Genomic DNA, 27,395 nt, shown 5'->3' on the forward strand with positions numbered 1-27,395 from the left:
TGGTAAAAGTCAATGAAGAAATACTTTTACCCTATTTGATATGGTATAATTTCAATTACTATCTAAATTTCATACAAATATTGGTAAGTTTTCTAAAATTTTAAAATTAAGATGATAAATATAGGTTATTTAAAGATTTTGTGTACTAGAATATCTTCAATAATTAGAATATTTGAACTTAATAATCTAGAGCATAAATTTTAATTAAGGAAAAGTCTTCATCTTCTAGACTTTGTCAACTAACCATTTCCATTGGTATAATGAATTTGAGTTTAGGGTTGAGTCCATCAATCATTTTTACCTTTTAGGTGTTTGATTTTTTTCACCACTAATGAGTGCTACTACTTACAATATGTCATTTATGGACAGGTGGTAGTATCCCATGCTCCTCTCAGTAAGAGTAGACCACCTCTACCAAGAACAAGTACGATTAGTAGTTGCGCACATCACCCATGGCTCGAAATAAATCCTAGTAAGATCATACTACTTCAGCTTTGATAACTACAAAGCTATCTCGAGTTATTTTCTATCTCTTTTTCTAGTATTATACTTGGTCGTTAACATGACAACCAGAGACTCCTTTAATCGGCACCATTCAGGTATTTCCCAAGGATTTTGCGGTTTTATTCGTCTTTTGCATGTCTACTAGTACTCATCTTTTATCCTTCTATCTGCCCGCTTGGTGACTCGACTTCCAAGTTGTTAGTGTCTACTTAACGACTTCATAACTGTGCGAGTGCGATTTTCTATTGTCTCGTGTGCTTTAAATGTTTATAATATCCAAAATTGTTTAGTATCCGATATCTGAATTTTAAAAGCGGATGAGATATAGATATGAGTGATGCTAGAAGAGACTACGAGTCAAAACCTGCACGAACTTAACTGTTTTTATTTTCGACGTCATCCCTACACGTATGTGTACATATTTATATAAGTAAGGGTAAAATTGGAAAGTAAAACGATTAACCTCAACTAAGAGCTAACTCAGCAGTGACACTTTGGTGATTATCTTCTTCCGGCGATCATCTGAAGAACACATAAATAACTGAAAACTAAACCCTAGAAATCAAATTTTTGATTTTTCTCTAATCTTGATAAAAATGGCAGCTTTGGTGATGCTTAGAGCTATCAGGAAACGATCATTACCTGCAATTTCATCATCTTCAACTTCACCTTTCACCTCAATTTCTAGATTTGTAAGTTCTCTGCAACTAACTATCTGATGAACCTTCAAATTTTTTATTTTTATCTATCTATTTGTGATGATTTAGTATAATAACTTCAGAATTTACTTTCTGTGAAAAAAAAAATCTCATTTTTAGGTAAGTTCTGTTTGTTTCTGTCATGTTCTTTTCTTAATTCATGAACAAATTCGATTAGTTTGGTGTCGCATGAACTTCATCCATGGGGAGTTCTAGTAGTTTTAGGGCATCACATGGAGAATATACACAAATATCTAAGTATTGTTGTGGTTAAGGAATGTTGAATTTTGACTATTTAGGATGAGTTTGAATTGTGTAGTAGGGGAGAGGGCGGTGGAGTTCGCTCATCTCCTCGGAGAAGATCGTCTCTCCTTCCGCCACCCGTCTGGGTCGACCTAATGAGAAAATGAATCCCGAGGCCTGGAAGGTGCTAAGGGACCAAAACTAGGAGACAAGGACCCACGAAAAGGTCGTTTTGTCCGAACTTTGGAAGACTCTCGGCAACGGATGCCTTGATTTTTCCCATCAATGGAGAACATAGTAAAATGTGATATTTGGTTTCAATTGTAGAATCTCGTGAACCATCAATTTTGTAAACGCAGGTAGCACCCATGTCATCCAGCCGAGGGTACACCTGTCTGGGTGAATGGGTTCACACGTGTAATACTTCACTTACCGATGACGTATGTCAGGAAAGGAGGGGAGAGTGGTAATTTTGCAAAGAAAAAATTCATTTGTTCGACCGATATACGAATACAGTGTGGTTCTCTTCTTGCACCTTTGGTGCGCTATTGACTTTATGTTTTTTACGTTTATTACATAGGCAAGCACGTTGGTTTTGGGCGAACATGAAAGTGGGCAGGTGACAAAATCATCGTTAAGTGCAGTTGAAGCCGCATCAAAGGTTATTGGTGAGGGCGATTCTATTTCTATGTTGCTGGCAGGATCAGGTTCTTCCCTTCGAGAAGCTGCTTCTCATGCTGCTTCAAGCCATCCTTCGATTTCTGAAGTAGGTTCTTCTATTTACACATTTGAACAAATTAAACCCGTTATTCTCATTTTTCATATCAAACAATATAGCAAATATATTTTTATTTGATGTTTCGCGTGTAGGTTCTTGTGGCAGATTCGGATATTCTAAACCATCCCCTGGCCGAACCTTGGGCTGAATTAGTCCAGTTGGTTCAACAGAGAGGTGGCTACTCTCACATAATTGCTGCTTCAAGTTCATCTGGGAAGAATATACTTCCACGTGCAGCTGCTCTTTTAGACGTTTCTCCTATTACCGATGTCATTGACATTACTGGGCCTCAGTTATTCGTCAGGTACTATTTCGCTGTTTAAGCTACTTCTTTGAACTGAATTATATCATTTACTTGATGAACTTATTTGGAGCATTATTTTGGTTCAAAAGTTAGTGCTAGTTACGTGTTGTACAATTTTCTCTTGTCTAAATTATGTTTCTTAGTATATTAGTTGTGTTCAGTTCTTCGTATTTGACTTCTTAGTTATTATGTCTTCTTTTAAGGAGTCATACTACTAACCGAACCAAGCCTCTACATCTACATTGCACCTTCATTTGTGTGCATGAAAAAAATCCAAGGCCTGAATCTGTATGGGTGGTCTTCTCGTCATATAGTACTGTAGTAGTGAAGGATATTCAAACATCCCAATGTGGGTCATCGTGATGGCGTAAACAAAGTGTCTATGTTCTTCCCCATTAACATCTACTTTGAAAGGAAACCACCTTTAATAATAACATTACCCATTCTATAGAATACGAAAAGTTGGACCTCCCTTTTTTCTTTGATTGTTGAATATTCGTTAATTCATGCCATTATTTGATTCAGATCTTGAATTGCCGAAACAAAACTATCTATTAGACCCTCCATTTCCAAAGTAAGGTCTCAATGTCATCTATGTCGTATGGTATACTATTCAATCACTCTCAAGCAATAATTGCTTTCTCCTATATTTACAATTAAGCTTCTCTTGCTTTCATTCGCTGAGTTCTAAGATAAGTGACGATTCTCTCGGTTTGGTTTAAGGTTTTGCTTCTATCTGGCAGGCCTATTTATGCTGGAAATGCACTTTGTACTGTCCGCTACAAAGGTGTCAATCCTTGTATGCTTAGCATTAGGTCAACATCATTCCCATTGTCCCTTAATTCAGCACATTCAAAAGATCCAGCTCCGATTTCCCAAGTTGATCTCTCAACCTTTAGTGAAGGTCTGTTCTTGTTTGTCTTTCATTAATTTAATGCTGAAAATATATACCCTGGATGCTGAACTCTCATATTCCTAGATATGGCACTAATCCTAGTTTAGATAAACTTGCAATTTCACAAACAATATATGTGTCTTACCTTTCCATTTCAAATTTTTACAGATAGTCTTGGCAAATCTAGATTTATAAAGAAGACATCTCAAGATACAGAACGTCCAGATCTCGGAAGTGCGCGGGTAGTAGTCACAGGAGGCCGAGCACTTAAAAGTGTCGAGAACTTCAAATTAATCGAGAAACTTGCAGAGAAACTTGGTGGAGCAGGTAAGCATATTACATATGAATCTTTCTAAGCCACCAAGTTCCGAAGTTCCTAAATAAACGTGTACTATATTTTGTCGTAGTTATCAAATACTTGGATTGTTAGTTTACTATAAATGAAGGACGATGAGATTCATGCTCATGAAAATGATAAAATTTCGTGTAGTAACTTGTGTGTTTGTTTTGCGTAGTTGGTGCTACCCGTGCTGCTGTTGATGCAGGATATGTTCCTAATGAGCTCCAGGTAAAAACACCTTACAATTTCAGATTTGGTAAAGAAAAATTGGTCCGCCTGGAAACTGAAATACTTACACCAAACACTTTCTGGCCTTCAATATTATTAGCGAGTTCGGGAGGGCATTTATATGATATTTTGTCTTCCTCTTTTTGGTAGGTAGGGCAAACTGGAAAAATTGTAGCTCCGGAGTTGTACATGGCATTTGGTGTTTCTGGAGCTATTCAACACTTAGCCGGCATGAGAGATTCTAAGGTCATTGTAGCTGTAAATAAAGATGCAGATGCACCTATATTCCAGGTAACAATTTCAGCGCCTAGGCCGACTTCTCTTCATTCCATGAAACACAATGAAACCTAAATATTTCTTCTTCTTTATACACCTCTCACATGAGATGCAGGCCTGCCACAACCATCCGCCTAAGCCATATGTGTCGTTGTATAGATGGGTCAGCTGCATTTTTTCGTTTCTTGCCGAATCTAACAAGTTCCTGATCATATTGCAGGTTGCTGATTATGGACTTGTAGCTGATATTTTCGAAGCAATACCCGAATTGCTAGAAAAACTTCCTACCAAAAACTAGAAGAATGTTCATTTCGACTTCTTTGATTGTTCAAAATAAAACTATACTGCATAATTGTAGTCTGTAAAGTTTGACCTCCTTCAATAATAAGAAGCAAAGAAGAAAAAAGAGTCCACCTTCTCTAATATCTATGCAACTTGTTTATTTAATTCCGTGTCCCACTCAGGCTATTTCAATTTGTGCTTTTAGGCTTCAAGTATATGATCAAAAAGCAGCTATAAGATTTGAAGAACATCAACCCAATAGTAGAGGTGAAGTAACCAATAACGATTATTTTCGATAGGTAATTGTTTTTGATAGGTAGAGTAGTTGGACATTCGCTCTGCAAATCCAAACATCATTGGTTTTGATTTTCGTTACAAGTAGAAATCTATGATTTCTTCACACTATCATATTAAGGGTATAAATGATCAATTGTAGGCTAATTTGTGTGGCCTTTAAGACATATGGGGATAGAGTAGTTCTATAGCAATTACGATCAAGAAAGAATTAAATTTCGAATTTAAATTTTAAAATATTTCGGTCTCAATGACAGAAATATTTCCGTGATCACGTCTACGTCTATCGAAACCGGAATTTCTTTTCTTTGTAAGCATACTAAATTCTTAATTGTATCAAAACCAAATGATGTAGATTGTCTATTTATACTAAGTTTAATCTCGTGCTCAAATACAGTTTGAATAAAATTGGTAATAAATATGGTACCTGACGTGGGAATAAATCGAATTTACTCCTTTTTTTTTTTTTTGGAATCGAACTTCATTTAAAGGCCAAAAGGCTAATGAGAATTACATCATAAAGTTTAAAAGAACAAAGACACAATCAAAACCGTGCAAACAAGACTAGTTATCCCCACTCGGAGTGCTTCTAGAGCTGCCGGATCTAACTTGGGGCTACTTCTAGGCAGTCACCGCTAACCAACTAAGGGTAGATGAGTAATTAATACTTCTTTCACCTTCTTAGAAATAAAATAACTAATTTAAGAAATAAAGAAACAAAATAAATTTCAAGCGTTAAAAAAAGAAATTGAAATCTCTCTCTCTCAATAAAATATAACAATAAATTTCGTAACATTTGATTGATACAAGTGTCCGTGCCATAGGGTACGGGATATACCCTAGTATAAAAAAGATTGCATAGGAGTAAAAAAACAAAAAGAATAAGAAAGAGAAAAGTAAAACTACTGACTGATTAATCTGCTGGAGCAAAATTTCAGGCATCATCATCATCTTCATCCTCATCATCGTCGTTTCGGTTAGGAGAAGGGTTTCCTCCACCAAACCAACCCCAACCACGGCCTGAACTTTGCTTTTGCTTATTAGCATTTATAGAAGAAGCTAATTCTGAAGCAGCTTTTTGTCGTTGTAATAGCTCGAGTTCTTTCTGTAATGTTTCCATTGTTTGTAGTTTTTGTCTTAGCTCTGCAACATCAACCTGTAGTTCCAAATTGTGTACTTATAAGACCAGTAAGTTATAGCAATAATAAGGAAAATCTCTGAATTTTATGCTACAATTACTTGAGTTTAGAGAAGTTTGAGTTTTATGGTTCAATATATAAAACCATGCCAAATATTACGAAATCCTTTTACCAGAGCAACTCTTTAATAGCAGGTCTAGTCGGATTTGGAAATCAGTCCCAAGTTATTTGGGGGTTACTTGGTTAACTGGGATAGAGGGGAACACAAGTAGTGATGGTCAAGTTTTTGTCCGAAAGTGTCCCCTGGTCTCGGGCTCAGCCATAGCCGAGCAGGACCTAGTTCCTAATACATGTAGTTAGCTGCCTAATTGTATGTAAAATGGAGCAATATAACATAATAGAAGGCCCATACATCAAAAGATAAAAACATTCAAACTGTTGTGCAAATACCTCAAGCTTAAAACACCTTGACTGCTCAGAAGCAAGCTGACCCCGAACAGATTGGAGCTCCTAGAAAGGAAAAAGGTAAACAACAGAACACGATTAATTTGATCATTCGATGAAGTTACGGCTACAAAAACACGTTAATCGCATGATTTTGGCAATGTAAATTGGACCTACATTATCAAAATTAATTGGGACGAATCGTAAAGGAGATCGCATTAAAGTGTGTATTCCTGTTATGGAATTTGATGATATATTGCTGGAGCTGACGAACATGGGATTGCTGATTTTAAGCAGAAAATAGACCTGAAGTTAATGTACTTGCCTCTGTAAGATCGTTATTTCGGCCATAAGCTTCTGCTAACTCTTGGTTCAGCTTAAGAGTTTGTAATTGCTCTTTTGTATATGCTGCTTCTAATTCTTCTTTTTCTGTCTTGAGGGCTGCAATCATCCTACCACTATGATCCTCTTTTTTTAAGTTGTTTCTGTGTGATCCCTAGCATTGAAAATGAACAATTATATTCAGTGAAGCCCATAGCAATTTTTAACTCCATCGAATGAAATTAACTTGGTAGTAAGAATATTTATCCAAATCGCGTGTCGGATGTTTAGACAATTCATGTAAAAATTTGCAGTACCATGTGTAGTGTAGAGGTCATTGCGATTAACGGGTAAGATCAAGCATACAAGCGAGCCGAAGGCCTAATTTTTAAGTTTTTATTAACTTAAAAAGACAAGTTGCTATTTGTTTGGTTAAAACCCCAACATTTGTATTTGTTGGGTTAAAAACCCAAATATTTGTATTTTCTTTGGTTAAAACCCCAATATTTGTGCAAGCAGTTGCAACCCTTTTGCAAACAGTTGGAAACCTCTTGCAAACAGTTGGAAACCTCTTGCAACAGTTGCAAATTACGAAAATATCTAGAGAGACGAGGACTAGAAAAAAATTGAGTTATCATTTTTCACCAAAACAAAAATTTGTAGGGAGTTTTGACCAAATTTCTCTATTAAATGACGTGAAACAGAAGTTTCTTGTGCAAGCCACTTCCACGTTGCTTAAGACACCCTGCCAGAGGTGGGTCATAACATAAACCCTATCTTGCACTTGCATATTGGCCAGGTCTTTTGGGTGGGTTTTGGTGCCTAGAGTGGTTAGGCAGAGAAGCTTGGGGTAGTCTCGGCTATCGGGCAGACTACGCGAAGGAAAAATCTTGTTCTGTGTGGAACTAGGCTAGTGGGTCTGGGTGGCACTTAGATTAAGGGCTATATGGTTGGTATTGAATATTAATACGGGTGTTGCATCATTCTATTACCTTGGAGTCCGAGTCAATGTTATCCATGACGATTTCCCTTATCTTCCCTGCTTCTAATTCGGACTCCCCGTCTCTTGTAGCATTTGTTGGATTATTTACAGCAACACTGTCATGGACACCTCTTTCCATCATATTTGATTGCAATGTTGATTTGTGGCTTGGTTTAAGAACATTAACCTAATCACAAGCAAAAAAATTTAGGCGGGGAAATAGTTCATTTAGAAATACAATATATGTAGCAGAATTATAGTTAGGTTGTACCTCGTTGTTGTATCGCCCATTATATCCTCCAAAAGAAACAAGGATATCTTCGCCATTATACGAGCTCACCACCAAGCTTAAGCCCTACAACGTAATATGTTAATACATAAATAGATTTCCATTTCTATTTCATTAGTCAACTGAATGAAGGAAAAGATGATTTAGCCATGCTGGATGAAGTGCTAGTCCATCTTGTCTTGGAGAACCAAGTCAAGTCAGAATCCATGAAGCATCACACTTGACAACGTCGAGTTGGCGCCTGAGGAAGACTCAGCATTCAGGCGAGCCGCCCGTGGTGTGGTACGTAGTGTTAATAGTACGCCCCGCCAAAACGACTCCGATACAAACAAAAATGTTGGTGCCGCACTCATGAGGGACTGCGAGTGATTTATATACTCTCATGCTAACTGATAGGGGTATAGAAATATTTCAAGAAATAAAACTTACCTCACTAGCTACAGGAACGCGGCCTTGGACAGTTGTTACAACTGACCATACTAGCGTAGACATGTTAAGGACAACAGTTTCTGAGGCACCTGCAGAAGATACAAAGATCATTAATCACCACAACACAAATAAGAAACCAAGTAATTGAGAAGCATATGTTTAATTCGAAATTTTTAAGAGAAATAAGTGAAGCAAATCCACAAGTACCACTCTTATTATCGCCTCCACCAACAATAAACCAATTTTCTCCTACAGTTACACCTGCATGTCCAGCCCGTGGAGTAGGTATGCTACCCTGTTGCATTGGCCTCGACCATTCCATCTGCAACAGCAAGACATATTTAAATTGGAAAACAGGTAAATTATCTCTTGGATTAGAAGAAAAATATTGAAAAGAAAAGGTATTGCTCTTTTCAGAAGAAAAAAATGTCCCGCAAAAAAGGCCAAACTAGAAAGCTCCCTTACAGCCTGCAAGTCAAGGACATGTAGATCATTGAAGCATGTAGCATGTGAACCCCCACCAAAGATGAGAAGGTATCTTTCTGCATGTACTGCAGCAGCATGATCGGATCTTGGAGAAGGAGGATTTCCCCTGAAAAATAAATGGAATGGAAGAAGATTATGTGGCAAGTAATGCGGAAGTAAATCACTAAAAACGTGACAGATCTCTTTTCTTAAGCCACTAAAACAACAGGTGCCTTAAGTGATCAACTCAAAAGATCTAATAATTACGGCGACAATACAAAGCAAACTAAAAGGCCTTGTTTCTTATGCATAAAAGTGACAAAATAGTGAACCCAAGAGATGAAAGTGTGAAAGGTGACCCCATATGCTGCAAATGTTACTATAATGAAATTAAGAACTCATGCGAGAAAACTTTTCATCTAAGGACCTTATTTTAGACGAGAATTGATTTTGATTAGTAAGGTAAGATAAATTTATAAGGCAGATAACGTTCATAGAAGATAGATAAAAGAACTACGGGGAGAAGACTGTTCTAAGGTCTTGCTATTTTATTGCCTTCTTGTCTGTTGGTTGACAGGCATAATCCTTCTTCACCTGTGGCTGACTAGCTAAGAGTCTCAAAATAAATAAAAAATGATGCTTCAGAAATTTTAGAAGTCCCTTACAGAGTATCTATATCATCCCAAGTCATGGTTTCCAGATCAAGAATGTGCAAATCGTTCAAGAGCGATCGATTCGCATCTTCACCACCAAATATGACTAAAGTAGTTCCAACAAGGGTCACAGACTGACCTCCACGAGTGAGCTGCAAATGAAATGCAACAGTTCAGAGCTTATCTAGTGCAAGAGAGAGAAAGACACCACGCCTGAGTAAGATATTAATAAAGCTTCAAAAGATGGAATGTAGAAGATGGTCAAAATGTGAGTTATCAGGAATTTGCAAAAGACAACGAAGAACCAGTTGTATGATCATCCTTACAAATTACGATTAGTAAAATTTGACAATAGGCTTGCCGATCATTGAATATGATGGAAGTTTTATATTAGTTTTAGTCTTTAGGTTCTTTTATATAAAAGAAAAAAGTCTTCAGGTAATTCACTTTTTTCTTTTCTTTTGCTGGTCAAGGGAAGTGAGCAACATTTGAAATGGTGCTATACCTAGACCAACAATCTTGCCGGAGGCCGACTCTAAAATAGCAAGCCTGTAAGTCATAACATTTCCGAAGTTCATAAAATCTGATAAAGTTTAACCAAACTCTTAATTAAGGATACAAAACCATAAGATTATATCAACATACAAAGTGGTACATTCTACTTTAAAAGAAAAAGGCGTATGACATACCGGTGGTTGCCCATAGGTCCGTAAGGTTGACCACGTATATGACTGCAAATCAAATGCCTTCACTATCATGGAAAAAAGAAAATGTTAGTAACGAAGTGAGATATATCCACTATGAAGCATTTAACAATTAAATATGAACAGACTAAACTAAACACAAGTTCCATATAAGTAGCCAACCTGTGATAGTCTCTGTAGGATCTTTAGTATGCCCAGCAATTGAAAGCAACTTGTTTTCCCATGGTATCTGCCCAAAAAAAATTGAATAAATTATATTATTTTAAGAGGACATTAGCAGAAGGCACATCTAAGGAAGTATAAAATACTAACCAAGGTATGACCTGCGCAGGGAGGCAAAGGTACTGATGATGGCATTTCCAAAGAACCTGTTTCGGACTTAACCTCAACTTTCGACCACTTCAAGCTTCTTAAGTCAAGGACCTGCATCATTCAAAGTAACGAAGAATAACCATATGGTAAGCAGCTGAGATTCATAATTGCAGATTCCTAAAAAGAGCAGAAAAGAAAGGATGCCATGAATAACAACCAACGCCAACATGCATGCAATACATATCTTCCAAAATATCTAGATGACTAATTTAGAAATCCAAATAATCTATAACAGGACGAAGTATGAATTCTTTACTAATATAGTTACTGAAGCCTGTCAATACATTATGAGAAGAGACAAGTCATCAGCATTATTTACAAAGTAATACAGCGTACCTGAAGATCATTAAGATAACGGCCATTGTGGTTTCCCCCAATTATGTACATTTTGTCTTGAACTACTGCTGCAGCGTGCTGCATGAATCCACATTATATAAATAAGCTACAAAAGTAACAGACTAACAGACACTTACATAAACTATACAACTCCATTAAAAAGGCAAGGACAGGATTACCACCTCGTAACGAGCTTTTGGGCATTGACCGGATACTGTAAGTGCGATCCATTGATCATATACACTAACTGAACCAACGCCTTCAGAGACGATGTCCTTATCCTCAGTCTCAGCTAGGCTGCCATTTTCTATGGAAATTGTTTTTGACTCAGGAAAATGATTTCCGTTTGGAATTACTGGTTCTGCCCTTGTATTCTGCAACAAACAAGGAATGAGAAAGTTGTGGCCAATTTGGAGTTTATAGAGTAGATTTATATGAAAAACTCGTGAGGAACTTCAATGAACACATTATTGGTTTATTTGCTTCACTAAATTGTTTACCAGTCTATCGTCTACTTCCACAAGTTAGGCAACAAATACCACCTAGAAACAGATTTCCTATCTAGGTTGACCTCATTAAAGAGGGGAAAAGGCTTAAGCGCATGATGCTCGTTAAATTAGAATTGAATAGCACATGATGTGCTTCTCCAATTTGTAGCAACCAAACTACATGTGGTGTATTACAATGTTAGGGAAATGAAAATAGGTTAGTTAAGAATCAAGACGATGAAAAAGACGTACAAAAACTAGTAGGAATTCAATAATGCGTACAAATAAAGTTGATAAGTTTGGGCATAATGGACAAGTGGGTCCAATGAATTATACGGGAAATATGGAAAATGCTCGATCACTAACACGAAATATGGAAATCATTTTAGAAACTCACATTCATTTGCACATCTACAACAGGTTCGATGACAAACTCGGGCACCCTTGAATACCATGACGGATCTTCTTCCTACACAAAGAAACAAGTCGTACAATCAGCTATCCGGTAAATTACATCATATCAAAAGCCTAACCCATTCAATTTCAAACTACAGTTACCTCCAATATTTTCACAAATAGACGCATAGCTTCAGCTGAAGCCAAGTTTCCAAGCCCATGCCAACTGCAGAATTGAATAAAATATCCGTGAATTATTGCAAAAAATGGTAAGATAACAAATCAAAAGTCTGATTGTGCATTAAAACCTTGCCCATTTGCTTTGCTCCACAGGACTCCAAGCTCGCGGTTTCTGAATAGTACATGGTCCAACTGTTGCCTGCAATCATTAACTATTAACAAATATAACTGAAATGTACTACTTCCTAATAGCTCATTCAGATAAAAAAACAATCGATTCCGATAATTCGATCAGAGAAACATGACTGCCTCATCTCTCCAAAATCATAAACGAATTAACTTTACTACTTCCAAATAGCTCATTGCACCACAAATCAATCTATTTCGATAATACAATAAGAAAAACATAAATGTCTTCTCTCTCTCTCTCGAAATCATCGACGAAGAACGGACATAATTGTGAAATTTCACTACTTCAGAATAACTCGTTGAGTTACAAATCAATTCGAGATAAACAATAATTAAACCAGAGAAACATAATTGTCTTTCCTCTTCAACTTTACTAATAAATTCCAAATCAACTTGTAAATACAAAAACCACATTGAACTCAAGTCACATCTATCATTTTGTTCTACAATCACTCAGATCAGATCAACAATCACTAAACAATAACAACTCAGATTCAAAACTTAAGATCTAAAGTTCAAATTCCATAAAATCACATGAAGAAAGTGACAATGAATAAAGAATTGAGAAAATTAAAGATAGATCCGAGACAAAAAGTTGAAGGAGAACCGAATTCAAAACCTGTTTATACAATCCGTAGAGCAATAACGCTGTATCGTCATCGAACTTGGAGATCGCGGCACCAGCTTTGGAAGAGTTTGATGATTCACCTAAACCAACGTATGAAGCAGCTGCGTAGAATCTGTCTGGATAAGGTGGAAGAGAGTTTGCTCTCGCTGCCATTATAGCTTCTTCAGTTTAGAGAGAGAAAGAGAGTTTAGAGAGAGAAAGAGAGATTTTAGAGAGAGAAAGGGAGTTTAGAGAGAGAGAGAGAGGGAATGAGAAAGAGAAATCAGAAATGAAACCTTTCGGACTTTTGGCGTGAAACTCTCTTCGGAGGGCGCGTATACAGGCGCACGACTTTGTTGGTTTAGGCGCTCCATTTGAGTCATTGACTGTAGTCAATGACTTTTGACTGGTCCACTCTCTGCCCGTCTCTCGATGCTCTATATTCTGACATGACAGTCCGAAAGAGTAAACAAATTTTCGGGCTTGTCTAAGCCGAGATTTTTCAGACTGGACAGACTGAGATCTTGTTACAGTCGCAGACTAAACTCTCTCACCTAAGTCTAGAACTGGAAGGTCATTCCGAATCTCACGAACGTATTAACCCCATGTCCTAACTCGAAAGCAAACAAGGGCGGACTGGTTAAAGCGTTGCTTTGACTTTAGTCAATGACTTTTGATTGGCTTGCTCTCTAGACGCCCCACTGTCTAAGTTGACCGTTCGCGAGAGTAAACAAATTCCATCGCTTGTCTAGCCCGAGAGTTTTCAGACTAGATAGTCTAGAATCTTGCTTACATTCTCGGACCGAGACGGTCCAGAAGTATTCCAAAAATTTCTAGAACTTTTATGTCAATTATGTAAATAAGTTTTTCTTATTTTACCCACATCATTTCTATCTCTAACTCTCTTCTACGCTCTACTCTCTCGTTCCTCGAATCCATCTCTTTCTCTTCTACGCTCTACTCTCTCGTTCCTCGAATCCATCTCTTTCTCTTCTACGCTTTACTCTCTCACTCCTCAACTCTCTCTCTCTCAGGCCCCTCTCTCTCTCTCTCTCTCTCTCTCTCTCTCTCTCTCTCCTATCTCATCTCTTCTTCTTCGTTGCGGTCGTAGGCACAATATATTACCTTTTGGTGTGAAATTCTTCCTTGGGTGAGTATACAAGCGCAACGTCTTTTTGCTTAGGCGCCCCATTTCAGTCGTTGACTCTAGTCAATAACTTTTGACTGGCCCTCTCTTTGAGGGCAAGGCTCGAAGCGTAGGATAGATAGAGAAACGTGAACTTGAAGAGGCAGGATCTAGGTTTATCGCGGGAAGTCAGTGCTCTCGTCGTCTCTCTCTCTCTCCCTACTTGGTAGCACAAAGAAACCCTAACCCTAAAAATTAGTAACAACTCCAATTTCTATGGGTGGTCTTTATGTCTACAATCAAATAAATGTATATAGAATCATTTTTCATTTCATCAATTCATGAAGTAAATCAACTAGAATTGTAAAATCTTGTTGATTTTGATCGGAAAATGGAGATTCAACAGAAGACAAATACATCGACGACGTCGACGACGACGACGACGACTTTAATGGAAGTCGGTATTGGAAACTCCGCACAATCTTTACAAACATTTTTGGAATTACAGAAACAACTTTTTCATAATCAGATCGATCAGTTACAAAATATTGTTGTTACTCAATGTAAACTTACTGGAACAAATCCTCTCTCTCAAGAAATGGTATTTATTTCTTTCTTTCTAGGGTTCATGGTTGTGGTTTCCCCTTTTCTAGGGTTTCTTTTCTTGGTTTTAGGTTTTTCTTGTTTTTAGGATTTTTTTGTGTGTGTGGAATGGTAGATAAGAGACATTGCTAAAAAATCATTTTTTTTTTAATTTTGTGCAGGCAGCTGGTGCTTTATCTGTTAATATTGGTGAGTTATTTGATGATTATTTCATTCCATTTAGGTATTTCAAACTAGTTGTGTTAATTTTTAGACTCCTTAATTAATCAAGTCTTGCTAATTAATTAGAAGCAACATTAGAAATAAAAAATTGTTTGTCATTCTGAGGTCCAGAAATTGGGGGTAGTTGTTTGAATTTTGATTAGTTAATAGTATATTCCTTTAGCATAACAGGATTAAGCTTATCACTTGATTAAGCTAGGATGCCATTTTAATCCTAGAGAACAAACATTTAGTGATACAGTTTTAAGGATCACCTCTTTGAAGTTCGAAGCGAATTTATACTTTTGCGGTGTCGTGTGATGCATTCGTGTGCCTCGCGCCCCACATATGGCCGGTCACAGGAGACGTCCCGACAACTCACAGAGGAGTAGAGGACTAGACGAGACAAAAATCCAGCAGAGTCATCTGTAGATCAAACCAACCACACCTGCTCGTCAAGTCCCAAAGGCTCGGTCTATAGACATATATATATATATATATATATATATATATATATATATATATATATATATATATATATATAGTTCGTTGAGAGCTTCCAGGGTGTCATAATCTTGCATAAAGTATACAGGGTCTGACAAATGAAATTCTCCACCTTCTGTAGGAAAAAGGCCTAGGGATTTGTTAAATCCAAAAGGGGTGAAGTATATGCAGTCAGTATTTTCCATTAAAGATACTATCAGCAAAAAGGAAACTCGTGAGATTAGTGCCCTTTGTGGTGTTACTGTCACACAGGTATATTTTTTTCTTAACTTTTATGTGCATTTCTGGCGTGAACTTGAGCTTATATCAACTTAAAAATTTATATAAAGAACTTGTCGAGATGTTAGTTACATTAGAATTGTTTAGTGTCAAATTGTGTGATTTAATGTAACTTTCCGCTTGGGACTACTCAGATGTCATTAAAATCATATAATTTGTCACTGAACAACGTTCCATGATTGCATCAACTCTTTAACTGGGTGCATATTCTTAATTTTTAGGTTCACAATGAAAATCATTAGCTGAATATTACACTTAAAATCAAACTTTTACTTAATATAGGTTCGAGATTTTTTTGCTAGCCAACGTTCTAGAGTAAGGAAACATGTTCGGTTGGCAAGGGAGAAGGCAACAAAGTCCGATGCAAGTAAGACATCCGAAAATGAGTGCTCCACTAGCTCTGATCCAGCAACATCTATTATAGATCAAGCACCCTTGAACACTGTGGCCCCTGAGGCTGTTACAGTAGCACCACCTACGTCATCACAAGACGAAGTAATTCCTGGGATAGAAGCTTCTGATAAAAATTTCATAGATAATATTTTTAATTTGATGAGAAGAGAAGAAAAGTTTTCTGGGCAGGTGAAGTTGATGGAGTGGATCATGCGAATCCAAAATCCTTCAGTATTATGTTGGTACTTCCTTTTAACCTTTGTGAAGAAGTGTAGATTATACTGTATAATGAGCAGGTAATACCAGATTTTATTTCCATTTTCCTAACATGACCATCCTCCGAACTATTTTACAGGTTTTTAACCAAAGGTGGTTTAATGATTTTGGCAGCATGGTTGAGTAATGCTACCATAGAAGAGCAGACTACTGTTCTTCTTGTAACTCTTAAGGTGTATATTTTTTTCGATGGGCTTAATTCACTGCGTTCTCGTTGTTTATATAGATTTCTCACTAGATTAGTATTACACAGGTTCTCTGTCACCTTCCATTGCAAAAAGCTCTTCCTGTACAAATGTCTGCTATATTGCAAACAGTTAATAGGTTGAGGTTTTACCGGACAACAGGTGTGTTACGTTAATATAGTTTTTATGCCATTTTTTTTTGGTTCTTAAGTTGTTAATAAGAATCTCCAACTAGTGGATTTCCTTGTCGTGTACGTGAAGTGTCAATCCTCTTACATGGAAATAATGGACATCTATGTCAAACAGACAGCCGATGTTAATATTCTCGCAACTTTAGCTTTTTTGTAGTGTGTGAGTGGGTGTGTTTTCATTTCTATCCAACCTTTTGAAACTCATTTATATTAATTTGAAGATCAGACATATCAAACAGGGCAAAGGTTTTGTTGTCACGGTGGAGCAAACTATTCTTTAAAAGCCAGGCATTAAAGAGACCCTCTTCTACAGATTCACCAAATGATACACATAAACAGATTATTAACAAACAGAGGTAAATCCTCATCTTATCAGACATACTGATATTTATTCCCAAATGTTTCCTCTAACGATGTTGTAATTGTGTTCAGGACCAGTGAAAACAATCAGGCCATAGTTAATCTTCCTGTAAGTTCATTGCACAGAATGTTCATATAACCAGCAGTTCCATCTTTAAAAATTTCTTATATCGATTTGTTGTTCTACAGGAGGACATTCTTGCTTTTACTTATGAAAATTCAGAAGATTGCAGGTATAGTTCCCATTTTCAAGTTGCAGGGTTACTAAGGGCATGTTTGTGATCTGTGCAGTTAAAGTTTCTTTAAAACAGAAGTCCAGAAAACCGTTGTAGTCGTTGCCTTTCTTTAGGTTTTCACTTCTTTGAACAAGAAAATAAATTGATAGTGCAACAAATTTTCTTTGCTTTTTGGGGGCAAGAATCCTTTCATTTCTTCGTTGTTGTTCCAGCATAGTTCGATCAGGTTCTGAGTTCTGGTAAAAAAAATCATAGGCAATGTAAAAAAACAGAAAAAGAAAGAAAATTAAAGGAAAAAAGAAGCACAGTTGAACATGCCCTTAGATGCAAGTCGTTCCCAACAGAAATTGTTATGAATAGAGTTAAATTTTCATCTTTTACTGAACATGACTGTTAATCGTTACTTCAGGAAATCAGAACCTCCACAGGCCTTAAAGCTGCTCCCAGCTTCCACTGATGAATCAAATAGAAAGCATGCCCGCAGTGTCTCTTCTACCCGTATCCTTTGAAAATTTCTTCCATTTGCTTATTTCTTATTACAAAATAATTAGCAGGGTCATAATTATGTAATGTTTGTGAAAGCAGGAGGAATTCTTGATTGAATTTCAGATTAGACAGAGTTTCGAGAATTAAGTAATAGAAAACATAATGAGGAATCGACGAAGTAATTGCTAGATGTAGCCTACAAACTGAGTAATTTATATGATTATATGGCATCTTTAGGCACAATGGCTCGGAATCAGAAAAGAACTCGGGATATGGATGATATAAATGTTATATCACATTTAGCTAGTTTCTTAACACCAATGTAAGTGACACGAAAGCTGAATGTGAACTCTATGTAAATGAGATCACGTTGAGAATACAAAACTAGCTAGGTTTAATCATAACTAAGCTTATATGTGGCTCTATCCCTACTCAAGAGTTGTGACTGAGCTGTTGTCCAGTATGTTTTTGATATGATATGATTACTTCCTTGACCAGTAGCAGCAACCAGAGAACGTAGAAAAGTTCTCCTGGTGGAACAACCAGGGCGAAATGCTAGTGGCAGAAGCCTTCAGATTGCAAGACCTGTTACTTCCACCCAAGGTCGTCCAATGTCCACTGATGATATTCAAAAAGCAAAGATGAGAGCAAGTTTCATGCAGAGCAAGTATGGGAAGAGTGTTACTTCTTCGAATGACAAACCCCTGTTAAAAGTTGCAGTTCTTAATAGAAATTCTACTTCTCAAGCCAGACATCTGATTTCAGCGTGTAAAAGTCCCGTTAGGCCGGAAATTGAGGAAAATAGAGATCAGGTTTCAGTTGCCCCAGAGACTTTTCCTGCTTTACCAGAAGTAATTAAACAAAATACTTCTTCGCCAGAATCGAGAAAACCTGTTGCGTTTCCCACAGTAACTACAACCACTACTACTACAATGGTTGAATCACCCGTTCGTCCAGAAATTAGCTCACCCGTTCGTCCAGAAATTAGCTCACCCATTCGTCCAGAGATTAGCTCACCCGTTCGTCCAGAAATTAGCTCACCCGTTCTTCCAGAAATTAGCTCACCCGTTCGTCCCTCGTGGGAGAATTTGAAGAGGGATCAAATCCCATGGCAGATGCCATCAGGTACACTTGTATTTGTTGGTATTGTTCTTGGTTCTTTATACATATTGTCAAATGTTCTTGTTGTTCAAAATACCTATCTTCTTATTAACTATTACACTTTTATCGACTGCCATGGTTTTATAAATAGATATATTTGGGGCACTCAGAGTTGTTTTTTCTTTTTTTCTTTTTTTTAATTAGCTGAGTTCTGCTTTAGTAGTAGGAAAATGACCTTTAACAACCTTCAAATTATTTCCATTTATTTACTTTTTCTAATGGGTCAAGTTTCTGGAAGTTTTTTTTCCGGCGAACTTACTCAGAACTTGAAGTTTGCTGAAAACCACATTAAGAAGAAATTAATTGTGTTCCTCGAGTTCGTCCCAGAGTCACCTTTGGATATCCAGACTTCTATTCGTATATTTTATCACCCTGGGTAGATCCAGTTGATCTTTTCACTATCATATTAACTCTAATAGATGAAACAAGCCGCTCAATCTTGACTCTGATTAATTCATATTCTAATACGCCAAGAGGCAGTCGAGTTATATCGTAAAAGAAGTCTGTCCCGGCTGAGTACCGACACGAGAGCATCAACATATGATTAAGCAGAGGGCACACTATCATGACAGAACTTTTTCTGATGGGCTTCGAGCCTTCGACATCTATTACTACTCAAAAGTGTGAGTCGCTGGGCTAAGGAAAAACTCGGACTTTTATCTAATTTGAAAGAGCTCCATATTCGATGTGATCAAATTACTTAACCAATTACATGTTTTTTTTAGTTATTTTGTCTGCCAGTAAAAAGTTCATTTTACATTCCAGAGTCTAGATATGGTTTGGACAATCTCGAAAATTTGCACAAAATTGTCGACCACTTACCTTTTTTTTCCCTTCGACATGCAAGGCAATAAATAAGTAGCAATTAACTTTCCTAATTTCCTATGCTTGTAGTGTTGTATCTGTTAAGTTTACAATGTCGATCAATTTCAGACCAATTTTCCATATTCATTCTGCAGAGATTAAGATCAACAGTCTATGGAGAGTTGGTGCTGGTGAGAAGAGCAAAGAAGTTGAAATTCAGAGAGACAGAACGAGAAGGGAGAAAGAAACTATCTACCAGAGAACCCAAGACATTCCATCAGATCCGAGGGATCCTTGGGACCGAGAGATGGATTATGATGACAGTTTAACTCTTGAAATTCCAATGGAACAACCTTCTGATGTTGATACTCCAGCAGAAACTTCATCATCTTCGTATAACAACATACAAAATCCGGCAGAAGCTTCAACTTCTAACCTGGTGCCTGTTGGTAGTAGTGAAGTGAAAGCTACTGAATCAGTACCAGATTTTGAGTTGTTGGCTGTGCTGCTCAAAAACCCAGAACTAGTTTTTGCACTTACTTCAGGCCAAGTTGGAAATATCACAAGTCAGGATACAGTGAAATTGCTTGACATGATCAAGACAAGTGGGATTGACTTGGCTGGAAACTTAAGTGGGTTAATGGGTGGAAACATCGGAAACATGGGCCAGCCCGTGAACCCACTAGTGACGTCTCTTCCTTCCCCAACTCCTCCATCAGAAATCAGAATGGTTTGTAATTTGAACTGTAAATTTATTGTTCAATTAACAACAGTCATAAACCCATCGTCTAGCCATTGCTGCTTGACTCTCAAATATGGGTAGAATTTGACCTTATAAAATGTGATAGCTAGATGCTATTGGGTCCTTTGACCAGCCAACATGGTAGTCGTTTGACCGTTATTCGTCGGTGTTGTTTCATTTACTCACGCATACCCTATGATGCTTCAATTTGTACTGCATTGTTCTTGACCGTATTCTTGCTGCATTAAATTTATATTATATGATCCTAATACGAGTTTTTTAAATTGCAGAACCAATGGAGATCTAATGACTCGATTTCACAACCAATTGTAGCGGCCAACAGAGAAACTGCTCATTTTCAGGCAGCTGCTCCAAATCCTACCACCATCCTCGGAACTGGCCTGATACAGGCCCAACAACAATACCAATTAATGAATCAGGAAAATCACCACCTAGGAGTAAATTCATACTCAATTTCATCTTCTAGTTTACCCAATATCCCTCAAATTCAAACCCAAATCCAACCCACTGTTAGTTCATTACAACATAGTATTCTTACTGCAGCACTTCCATTACTGCAACCAGAATCAGTAAGTTATGGACAATTCCATAATGTTAAGCCTGCACCAGTTTCTATGGTCACAAACCATCCTTCCAAGGTGCCTTCAATGGCAGCTCTATTGTCAACTACGATGATATCACAACCTCCCCAAGTCGTACAAGAGCCGACCCAACAGTCGTGGCAATGGAACGATAATGGCCATAATAGAAACGATATGACCCAAGTTAACCATAATAACTATAGCGCTTTTGGTGGAGGCCCGTCAGGGCCCGCGATGTATCAATCGCAAACTTTGGACAGAGACGAGTATTTTGGTGAGCAAGAATCTGAGGGTTGGAGTCCAGACAGGTCTCCTGGGTACCATTCAGGTAGGAATATGATGCCTGAACTCAGAAGGGGGACAAATGGCAGAAACTCTAGAAATGATTGGTCCACAAGACGAGATACTGGTGGCGGTGGTGGTCGTCGAGACTTTTCTCGACAAGGTGGGGGAAATAATCGGAGATGGCGAGATCGAAGATACTGAGCCGGAAAATTAATGAATGAACAGAAGAACTTGTTCTTAAGTGGTACTAAGATGAAATGAAGTCAAGAAAATGGGAAGAAGCTTCTTTAAGGAGGACTAAAGAGGAAAAAACTGAAATTAGGTCGTAGTCCCCAAAGTTTCAGTTTTTCAAGTTGTGAAACAGTTGGGAAATTGGAGTTTAATCCTCTTCTTTTTCTCTTTCTTCATCTTGACCTAGATTTTTAGGTAAAAACGAAAATCTTGACTAGTGATTGTAATACAAATATTGGATTTTGACCATTTTAGTACCGAATTTGCCCTTGTTACATTTAAGAGTATTACGAGAGAGCCATTGTGCTATTCTTATGTAAAACAAATGTATCTTTGTCAATCAAATATTCAAGTTAGGGTTTTATTGGTGGTTGGTGCCATGAGGAAGCATTAATATGTTAAAATATCTTTAATTGTCTCTATTGTAGAAATAAACGCTGTCGTAACAGTGTTTGTTCCAATCTAGATCGTTCATTATGAATGTTGTCAAAGTTCGAGCACTAATGTGGATCTTTTAGTATGAATGTCATTGAAGTTGTAATTTTTAGTATGAATGTCATCGAAGTTGTAATTTTCTGCCAGAAAATGAACTTAGCCTAAGATGTTTGGCAAAGAAAAAACTTGTAGAGTGCCATCGTGCTCAGGATCGAGAAATGAATGAATTTATTTTAAAACAGAGTAGCAAAGCACAATATATGCATATAGGACAGTAAATTTTCGTTCAACAAAAAAACACAGTAAATTGTTTTATTATTACGGAATGAAATATCAATGTCCAAAAAGAAACTATTAGTAATTACAAAAGTTCGTAAAAGGTCGAAGTACGATTTACTTATATAATTAAGCTGCAAGTATTAGATACTCGACACAAATGAAGTTTGTGCAGTCATGGAGAGTAGCAATTGTTACTTTGTTAGTCTTGCATAATCGAACAAACATCCCAACTGAATATACATGAGGTGGGACACATCAAACATTACTCTCTGTTTCCCTGGTTGCAGACTTTCAAAGAGCTTTGTAGCAACCCAAGCCTTAGCATTTATCGACATTGACTTAACTTTTGACTCTTAGACTCAAGTTCATGGGTACATAATTTTGTTCTTGGCGAAGGCTCCAGGAGCCTACCTAGAAAGCCCCGACACATAATAAGCTTGAGCGCGCATCTATAGTCCAGATGCCTCTCCTGAGAGATGTGGGACTATTACAAGCTTCGTTAGTGTACCAGAAATATGTTTGAAACCATTTCATGAAATCCAACTCTTTAAGACTTTAAGTTTCGGTGTTGTTAGTGACTCTTGAGATTGCTAGACATTTCGAACCTTCTAGCTTTGACTCCATCATCTCGACTGAAACACCACCATTTTTTCCTTTACCTGTGACCTGCAATAAATGCTATGCTTATCTCTTTGTGTTTAAGTACCCATAAGCAAGAGCTTCTAGTGCTCGTTTCGTTAATGGACGGTTTCTTGTACTTTGCCTTCGAGCAATCACAACTGGTTGCTTCTGTTCACTAGCAGTCTCGCTACAAGGCAAAGGTCGAGTGTTCGAGCTCTCTCCCACTTCTGTCGTAAATGGTTCAACCGTTTCGAGGTTCAATGGAACATGGGGTAGATTCAGGTCCATAAACTCTTTCCGTCGATGTTTTTCGAGAGAAGTTGGCTTCACAATGCAGTTTTCACTGAGATTTCCCTCACTGCCACAATCATTTCCACTGTCTTTAGCCGAAGAACTAATACATACTTTTTTGTCAGATGACGATGATCTTACTTCAGAACCCACTGGCTCACTTGGACTGCACGGGCCTACATTTAGACGTTCATCGTCTTTTCTAAATCCACTGTCGACAGAGAAACAAGCTGTTAACCTTTGGCGTTCAGTGACAGGAGTTAAGTAGTTTGACTGGCTAGGCTTCTTCCTCCGGCTAAACTGACACTTTATAACCTTAGTCGGGTTATTGTCCTTACCAGCATTTGAACCGACGGGCCCTTCCAACGTGTCATTCGCTTTATCTGGCCCGTTACTTAGAATCTCTTTCGTCGGAACGCTAAACATAGTATCTCCTTGACTTGATAACAATCCGTAACTGAGAATCTCCTTATTTTCACTCGAAGAAGTTGTAGGGGCGGAAATATTAGCAGTATCCATTGGCAACCTTTTCGATTCTTCAATATGGATTGCATCTTCTCTGTTACTCAAGTTGGTTTCTGCAATCATGAGGTCTGAAATACTCTTCGATAATTTTGGTTTAAGATAACTCCGGCATTGCCTATTATCATCATAATTTCTATCCAGTTTCATCTTCTTTTGGGCCGACCCATTTTCTTCATTCCTCATGTTGTCTTTAGCAGGATCGGTCTCAAGCTCAAGAAGTTGTGGATCAGCTGAAACTTTGTCCAGAACATCGGTAACAGAATCAAAATAGTGGTCTCCTTTAATAAGTTTTCGTCTTGAGAACTTCTTAATACCGGGTATAATAAACACTAACGAATTAAGATTTGTGCGAATCCGATTATTAGGTTGCTCTGAGTGCCATCCTCGTGCAAGTAAACGAGGCCAAACGGCTTCCCAAAATAGGTCATTTGATATGGCTTTGCTAAGTCGAAAATCTCCATTTAGAAACCTAACTATATCTTCAGATGTAAGATCGGAGCATACCTTTCCAATAGGTAATCTGGGACGACTAGAAACAACTTGGTTGGTTCTTGCAGGCTCTGTGATAATGCCAGTAAGATCCTGCTTTCCCTTACCGATACCAACAATTTCGACAAGAATACCCAAACCCGCTTTAACCTTTAAAACCGATACATATTCTTCCAGCGAGATCTTCCCTTCTACGAAACTCTTCGAGACCTGCAAAAAGATAACCGCTAAGAAGTATGATTCAAAAAAACTCGAAAAGGAAAAGAAAGAAGAGAATAGATATAGTTGTGTAAGGCTTAATATTCTGTATCTTCTTTCCGAGATAGGCTAATATTCAGCCGCAAATGAAAGTGACTTCATTCTAAATGAAGACTTAGAACCGACAAAACCACTCAGAGAAGCAAAGTGACGGTTGACACTGAAGAATGGAAAGATATTGTTGGGATAGTCGAAAATGCATTATCATCCACGAGAATGATTTTACAGCTATTTCGAGCATGGCTAAGGAAGAGTGAGTTTGGTAGATGCATCTCTCGAGCAGGTTGTCGCTCTCAGCTCGACTAATTAAGCACTGCCTTGACATTAAGCGAGATCCGAGAATGATCTTTAATTCACATGTTACAAGTACAGACAGATAATAGTTCAAGTATTTTGAACGACGTACCAGAATAATGCTAAAAAAATAATGAGGTTAGTTCGGGTCATCATCCAATAATGAGATTTATGCTCGTAAAAATTGCATAAAGCATTAAGATTACCTCCAACAAAATGTTTCTGCATTCCTCGGGCACACGGGGAAGCAGGCGGGATAAAAACTCGTGTTGTCTCGACCCTGTAAAAATCTTGTGCCCATGTATACACCTCTTCCTTTTCATCTTCATACACTCACTCCACCTTCTCTGGCCAATTGACCTATAAAATTCCCCATAATAGAATGATAATATATCATCCATTTCTTTACTTTCGACAAATCTCTTTACTCGAACAAGATTCTTGCCGAAAATATAGAGACCAAGGAGAAAACACTCCTTCTCGAAATCAGTCCAAGAACTACCTAAACAGCCAGGAACCGGAAAGTGAACTTTGTTTTTGGATTCTTGATTCACTTGGTTTACACAATCAGATGTAGAATTCGAAGAAAATTTTTTAAGCTTTGAAGCTTCTTTCTTCGAGCAGCTTCGTATCTTTCTGTTTCTCTTAAACTCCGAAGACCCATTGTGATCAATTCTGCTCCCGGCGACCTCATTATGAACCCACATAATCGGCAAAGTTAATCCAATTCGACAAGAACCGTGATCAAGTTGAAGAATATTTTTTGTTATCAGAGGAGGAACATTAACCTGATACTCATTTCCAACTCGAGGAAGTACTTGTCGATCTCCCCATATTTGACTAATACCCGGAGCAGCCGAACAAAGCGAGCCTGGATCGGACGCATTCTCCATTATGCAATCTCGGTGATATTCTTCTTTAGTTGAATCCATCTGCATTCATAAAAAGAACTTTACCCAATACCTAAAATATAGAATAAAATAGATCCAAACATTAGTAGTGTATAATCCAAATAACTTAAGATTGAAACGAAAGAACTGAAACGTTTAATGGGTTGAACTCCATAGAAGTGGTCACGATTCACGTTCAATTTCGATTAACATCGTAAACCATAACGAAAGAAAACACGATTTTTATGCATTGAGATGGGCAGAAAACCTAATTATAACAACTTCAAAGATCTATATATGAAACCCAGATGAATGTATTAGGAAATTTCTCATGATTTGGATGTATTGAGATAAACTTACCTAGTCTCATCAAACCTGACCTAACTCATAAAACATAAAGAACCCATAACTTATAATGAGAATTGTAATCAAATTAAACACTTTTAGAACACTAAAGATAGCTTAAAACTTAGAACCCATAACTACATTAAAGCATGAAGTAGACAACACAAATAAACATGATAGTAATACAATCTATAAGATTCATCTAACATCAATAAAAAAAGATAGAAAATCAAAACCCATGTTAAAAATCAACTTCTTAAAAATGGGTATTAAATTATTAATGATTATGTAAAGATTTAACCTCGATTGCTAACTTATTTATACAAAAACAAGATAGCCATAGTTAGATAGAGAGAGTTACCCAGGAAGTGGACGATGATGGAAATAGTGGGGATTTGCAAGGAAGGAAAATAGACAAGGGAAGGCTTTGGAAGAAAAGAACCAAAAAAAAATAACAAGACCAAAGTCTTCAGTTTATTAGCAACAAAGAGAGACAGAGAGAGATACAGAGAGAGAAAAGTAGTAAGTTTTGGTTGCATGTATAGGGACCCCCACTTGGTGTAAAGGGGCACTCAAAATTTTAGAGGAATTGTTTTCCTGCATGAACGGTTGGATTTCACCTAATTCATCTGTTCGAAACTATTTACAGTGCTACTTTAGCTATTACAAAGTCCAAAAGTTCAAACCTTTTCACTTTCTCTGTAAAGGTTTTGCTATTTACAGAGCATCTAGAGACTAAAATCAAATTTTGATAAGGATCAAACTGAAAAAAAATATCGATTATAGAGTAGAAGATATTTTATTTCATTCATTCCTAAATCCCACCACCAACACCTTCCACCACCACAACTATAAACAATCAACTCACAATCACCTACTAGAAACATTATTAATTGAAGAACCTAACAATGAAGAAGGTACATTACTGGAGGAGCTTGGTGGTCAAGAGGTTTCATTAATGGAAGAGTTTGATATTGAAGAACTCAACTACAACTCTTCATTGGACTCATATAACAACATTCTAAGTGAACATCCCAAATTTTCAGTGAAATAATGCTTAGAACGTTAAACATTTTCGGTCAATTTGATTTTTAATTTTTCAACATTTTCGGTCAATTTTATGTTTAATTTTTCAACATTTTCGGCCAGGAGACCTATCTCTAAAATAGGGGTTTGGTGGAAGCAAAGAAACGAGAAGTATTTTATACAAGCTGTTGTAGATCTGGATCGGGTTTGGTGGAGGGCAGAGGAGGATTTGGGAAATAATCTCAATTTAGCTAATCTTTCTCTTGTAGTTGTAGATCAATAAGTGGGCTCATCATGGTTACCTCCTAGTACAGGTACACTGAAGATTAACGTCGATGGAGCATAAAGAAACAATGGAGCCTCTGCAGCATCAGCAGTTCTAAGAAACTCAAATGGAAGTATACTCGGTTGTCTATAGGGAAGACAATTCTTATAATCTCA

The 27,395-nt window shown here is 37.3% G+C and overlaps 4 protein-coding genes and 1 pseudogene across 6 annotated transcripts; 3 read left to right on the plus strand and 2 right to left on the minus strand.

The window, feature by feature from the left end:
- Positions 1–948: 948 nt before the first annotated feature.
- On the plus strand, positions 949–4,689 carry ETFALPHA (electron transfer flavoprotein alpha). Its single transcript, XM_086644173.1, has 8 exons — positions 949–1,196; positions 2,026–2,211; positions 2,316–2,527; positions 3,271–3,431; positions 3,591–3,749; positions 3,938–3,990; positions 4,141–4,281; positions 4,487–4,689. The coding sequence occupies exons 1-8, from the start codon at positions 1,101–1,103 to the stop codon at positions 4,562–4,564; spliced, it is 1,086 nt and encodes a 361-aa protein (XP_086500299.1). The 5' UTR covers positions 949–1,100; the 3' UTR covers positions 4,565–4,689.
- LOC147535942 (5.8S ribosomal RNA) lies at positions 1,695–1,850 on the plus strand (annotated as a pseudogene).
- Positions 4,690–5,533: 844 nt separating the features above from the next.
- On the minus strand, positions 5,534–13,337 carry LOC147535943 (acyl-CoA-binding domain-containing protein 4-like). Its single transcript, XM_086644175.1, has 18 exons — positions 12,849–13,337; positions 12,169–12,239; positions 12,023–12,086; positions 11,862–11,933; positions 11,159–11,350; positions 10,977–11,054; positions 10,581–10,691; positions 10,431–10,497; positions 10,254–10,315; positions 9,577–9,716; positions 8,912–9,038; positions 8,654–8,768; positions 8,447–8,535; positions 8,000–8,083; positions 7,739–7,915; positions 6,751–6,921; positions 6,432–6,491; positions 5,534–5,998 (listed from the first exon to the last, which is right to left on the minus strand). The coding sequence occupies exons 1-18, from the start codon at positions 13,008–13,010 to the stop codon at positions 5,777–5,779; spliced, it is 2,064 nt and encodes a 687-aa protein (XP_086500301.1). The 5' UTR covers positions 13,011–13,337; the 3' UTR covers positions 5,534–5,776.
- A 466-nt stretch (positions 13,338–13,803) lies between these two features.
- Positions 13,804–21,865, plus strand: LD (Homeodomain-like superfamily protein). 2 transcript variants are annotated; one of them, XM_086644177.1, is made up of 14 exons: positions 14,100–14,563; positions 14,727–14,754; positions 15,392–15,522; positions 15,832–16,044; positions 16,132–16,184; positions 16,298–16,391; positions 16,472–16,565; positions 16,821–16,950; positions 17,027–17,063; positions 17,144–17,187; positions 17,600–17,688; positions 18,181–18,801; positions 19,797–20,371; positions 20,674–21,865. In XM_086644177.1, the coding sequence occupies exons 1-14, from the start codon at positions 14,354–14,356 to the stop codon at positions 21,469–21,471; spliced, it is 3,117 nt and encodes a 1,038-aa protein (XP_086500303.1). In that variant the 5' UTR covers positions 14,100–14,353; the 3' UTR covers positions 21,472–21,865. The 2 variants fall into 2 exon arrangements, with proteins under 2 accessions (XP_086500302.1, XP_086500303.1); XM_086644176.1 differs by having other exon boundaries at positions 13,804–14,563; positions 15,832–16,184.
- Positions 21,866–22,215: 350 nt separating this feature from the next.
- LOC147535945 (uncharacterized) lies at positions 22,216–26,527 on the minus strand. 2 transcript variants are annotated; one of them, XM_086644179.1, is made up of 3 exons: positions 26,290–26,527; positions 24,900–25,625; positions 22,216–24,351 (listed from the first exon to the last, which is right to left on the minus strand). In XM_086644179.1, the coding sequence occupies exons 2-3, from the start codon at positions 25,623–25,625 to the stop codon at positions 22,900–22,902; spliced, it is 2,178 nt and encodes a 725-aa protein (XP_086500305.1). In that variant the 5' UTR covers positions 26,290–26,527; the 3' UTR covers positions 22,216–22,899. The 2 variants fall into 2 exon arrangements, with proteins under 2 accessions (XP_086500305.1, XP_086500304.1); XM_086644178.1 differs by having other exon boundaries at positions 24,900–25,656; positions 26,290–26,452.
- Positions 26,528–27,395: the final 868 nt, after the last annotated feature.

The sequence above is a fragment of the Eschscholzia californica genome, unplaced genomic scaffold, assembly GCF_041429995.1.
Source record: "Eschscholzia californica isolate CP2 unplaced genomic scaffold, dmEscCali1.0.p SCAF_5, whole genome shotgun sequence".
Lineage (NCBI taxonomy): Eukaryota > Viridiplantae > Streptophyta > Magnoliopsida > Ranunculales > Papaveraceae > Eschscholzia > Eschscholzia californica.

Coding starts and splice junctions, on each gene's coding strand:
- ETFALPHA (XM_086644173.1), top strand. CDS start 1,101: ATGGCAGCTTTGGTGATGCTTAGAGCTATCAGGAAACGATCATTACCT. Junction 3,432..3,590: donor TCTCTCAACCTTTAGTGAAG/GTCTGTTCTTGT, acceptor AAATTTTTACAG/ATAGTCTTGGCAAATCTAGA. Junction 3,991..4,140: donor ATGTTCCTAATGAGCTCCAG/GTAAAAACACCT, acceptor TCTTTTTGGTAG/GTAGGGCAAACTGGAAAAAT.
- LOC147535943 (XM_086644175.1), bottom strand. CDS start 13,010: ATGGCAGCGAGAGCAAACTCTCTTCCACCTTATCCAGACAGATTCTAC. Junction 10,692..10,976: donor GTTATCTTAATGATCTTCAG/GTACGCTGTATT, acceptor TGAATGATGCAG/GTCCTTGACTTAAGAAGCTT. Junction 9,717..10,253: donor GGACCTATGGGCAACCACCG/GTATGTCATACG, acceptor TTTCATTTGCAG/CTCACTCGTGGAGGTCAGTC.
- LD (XM_086644176.1), top strand. CDS start 14,354: ATGGAGATTCAACAGAAGACAAATACATCGACGACGTCGACGACGACG. Junction 17,689..18,180: donor CCGCAGTGTCTCTTCTACCC/GTATCCTTTGAA, acceptor GACCAGTAGCAG/CAACCAGAGAACGTAGAAAA. Junction 18,802..19,796: donor CCCATGGCAGATGCCATCAG/GTACACTTGTAT, acceptor TTCATTCTGCAG/AGATTAAGATCAACAGTCTA.
- LOC147535945 (XM_086644178.1), bottom strand. CDS start 25,631: ATGCAGATGGATTCAACTAAAGAAGAATATCACCGAGATTGCATAATG. Junction 24,352..24,899: donor GCAGAAACATTTTGTTGGAG/GTAATCTTAATG, acceptor ATCTTTTTGCAG/GTCTCGAAGAGTTTCGTAGA.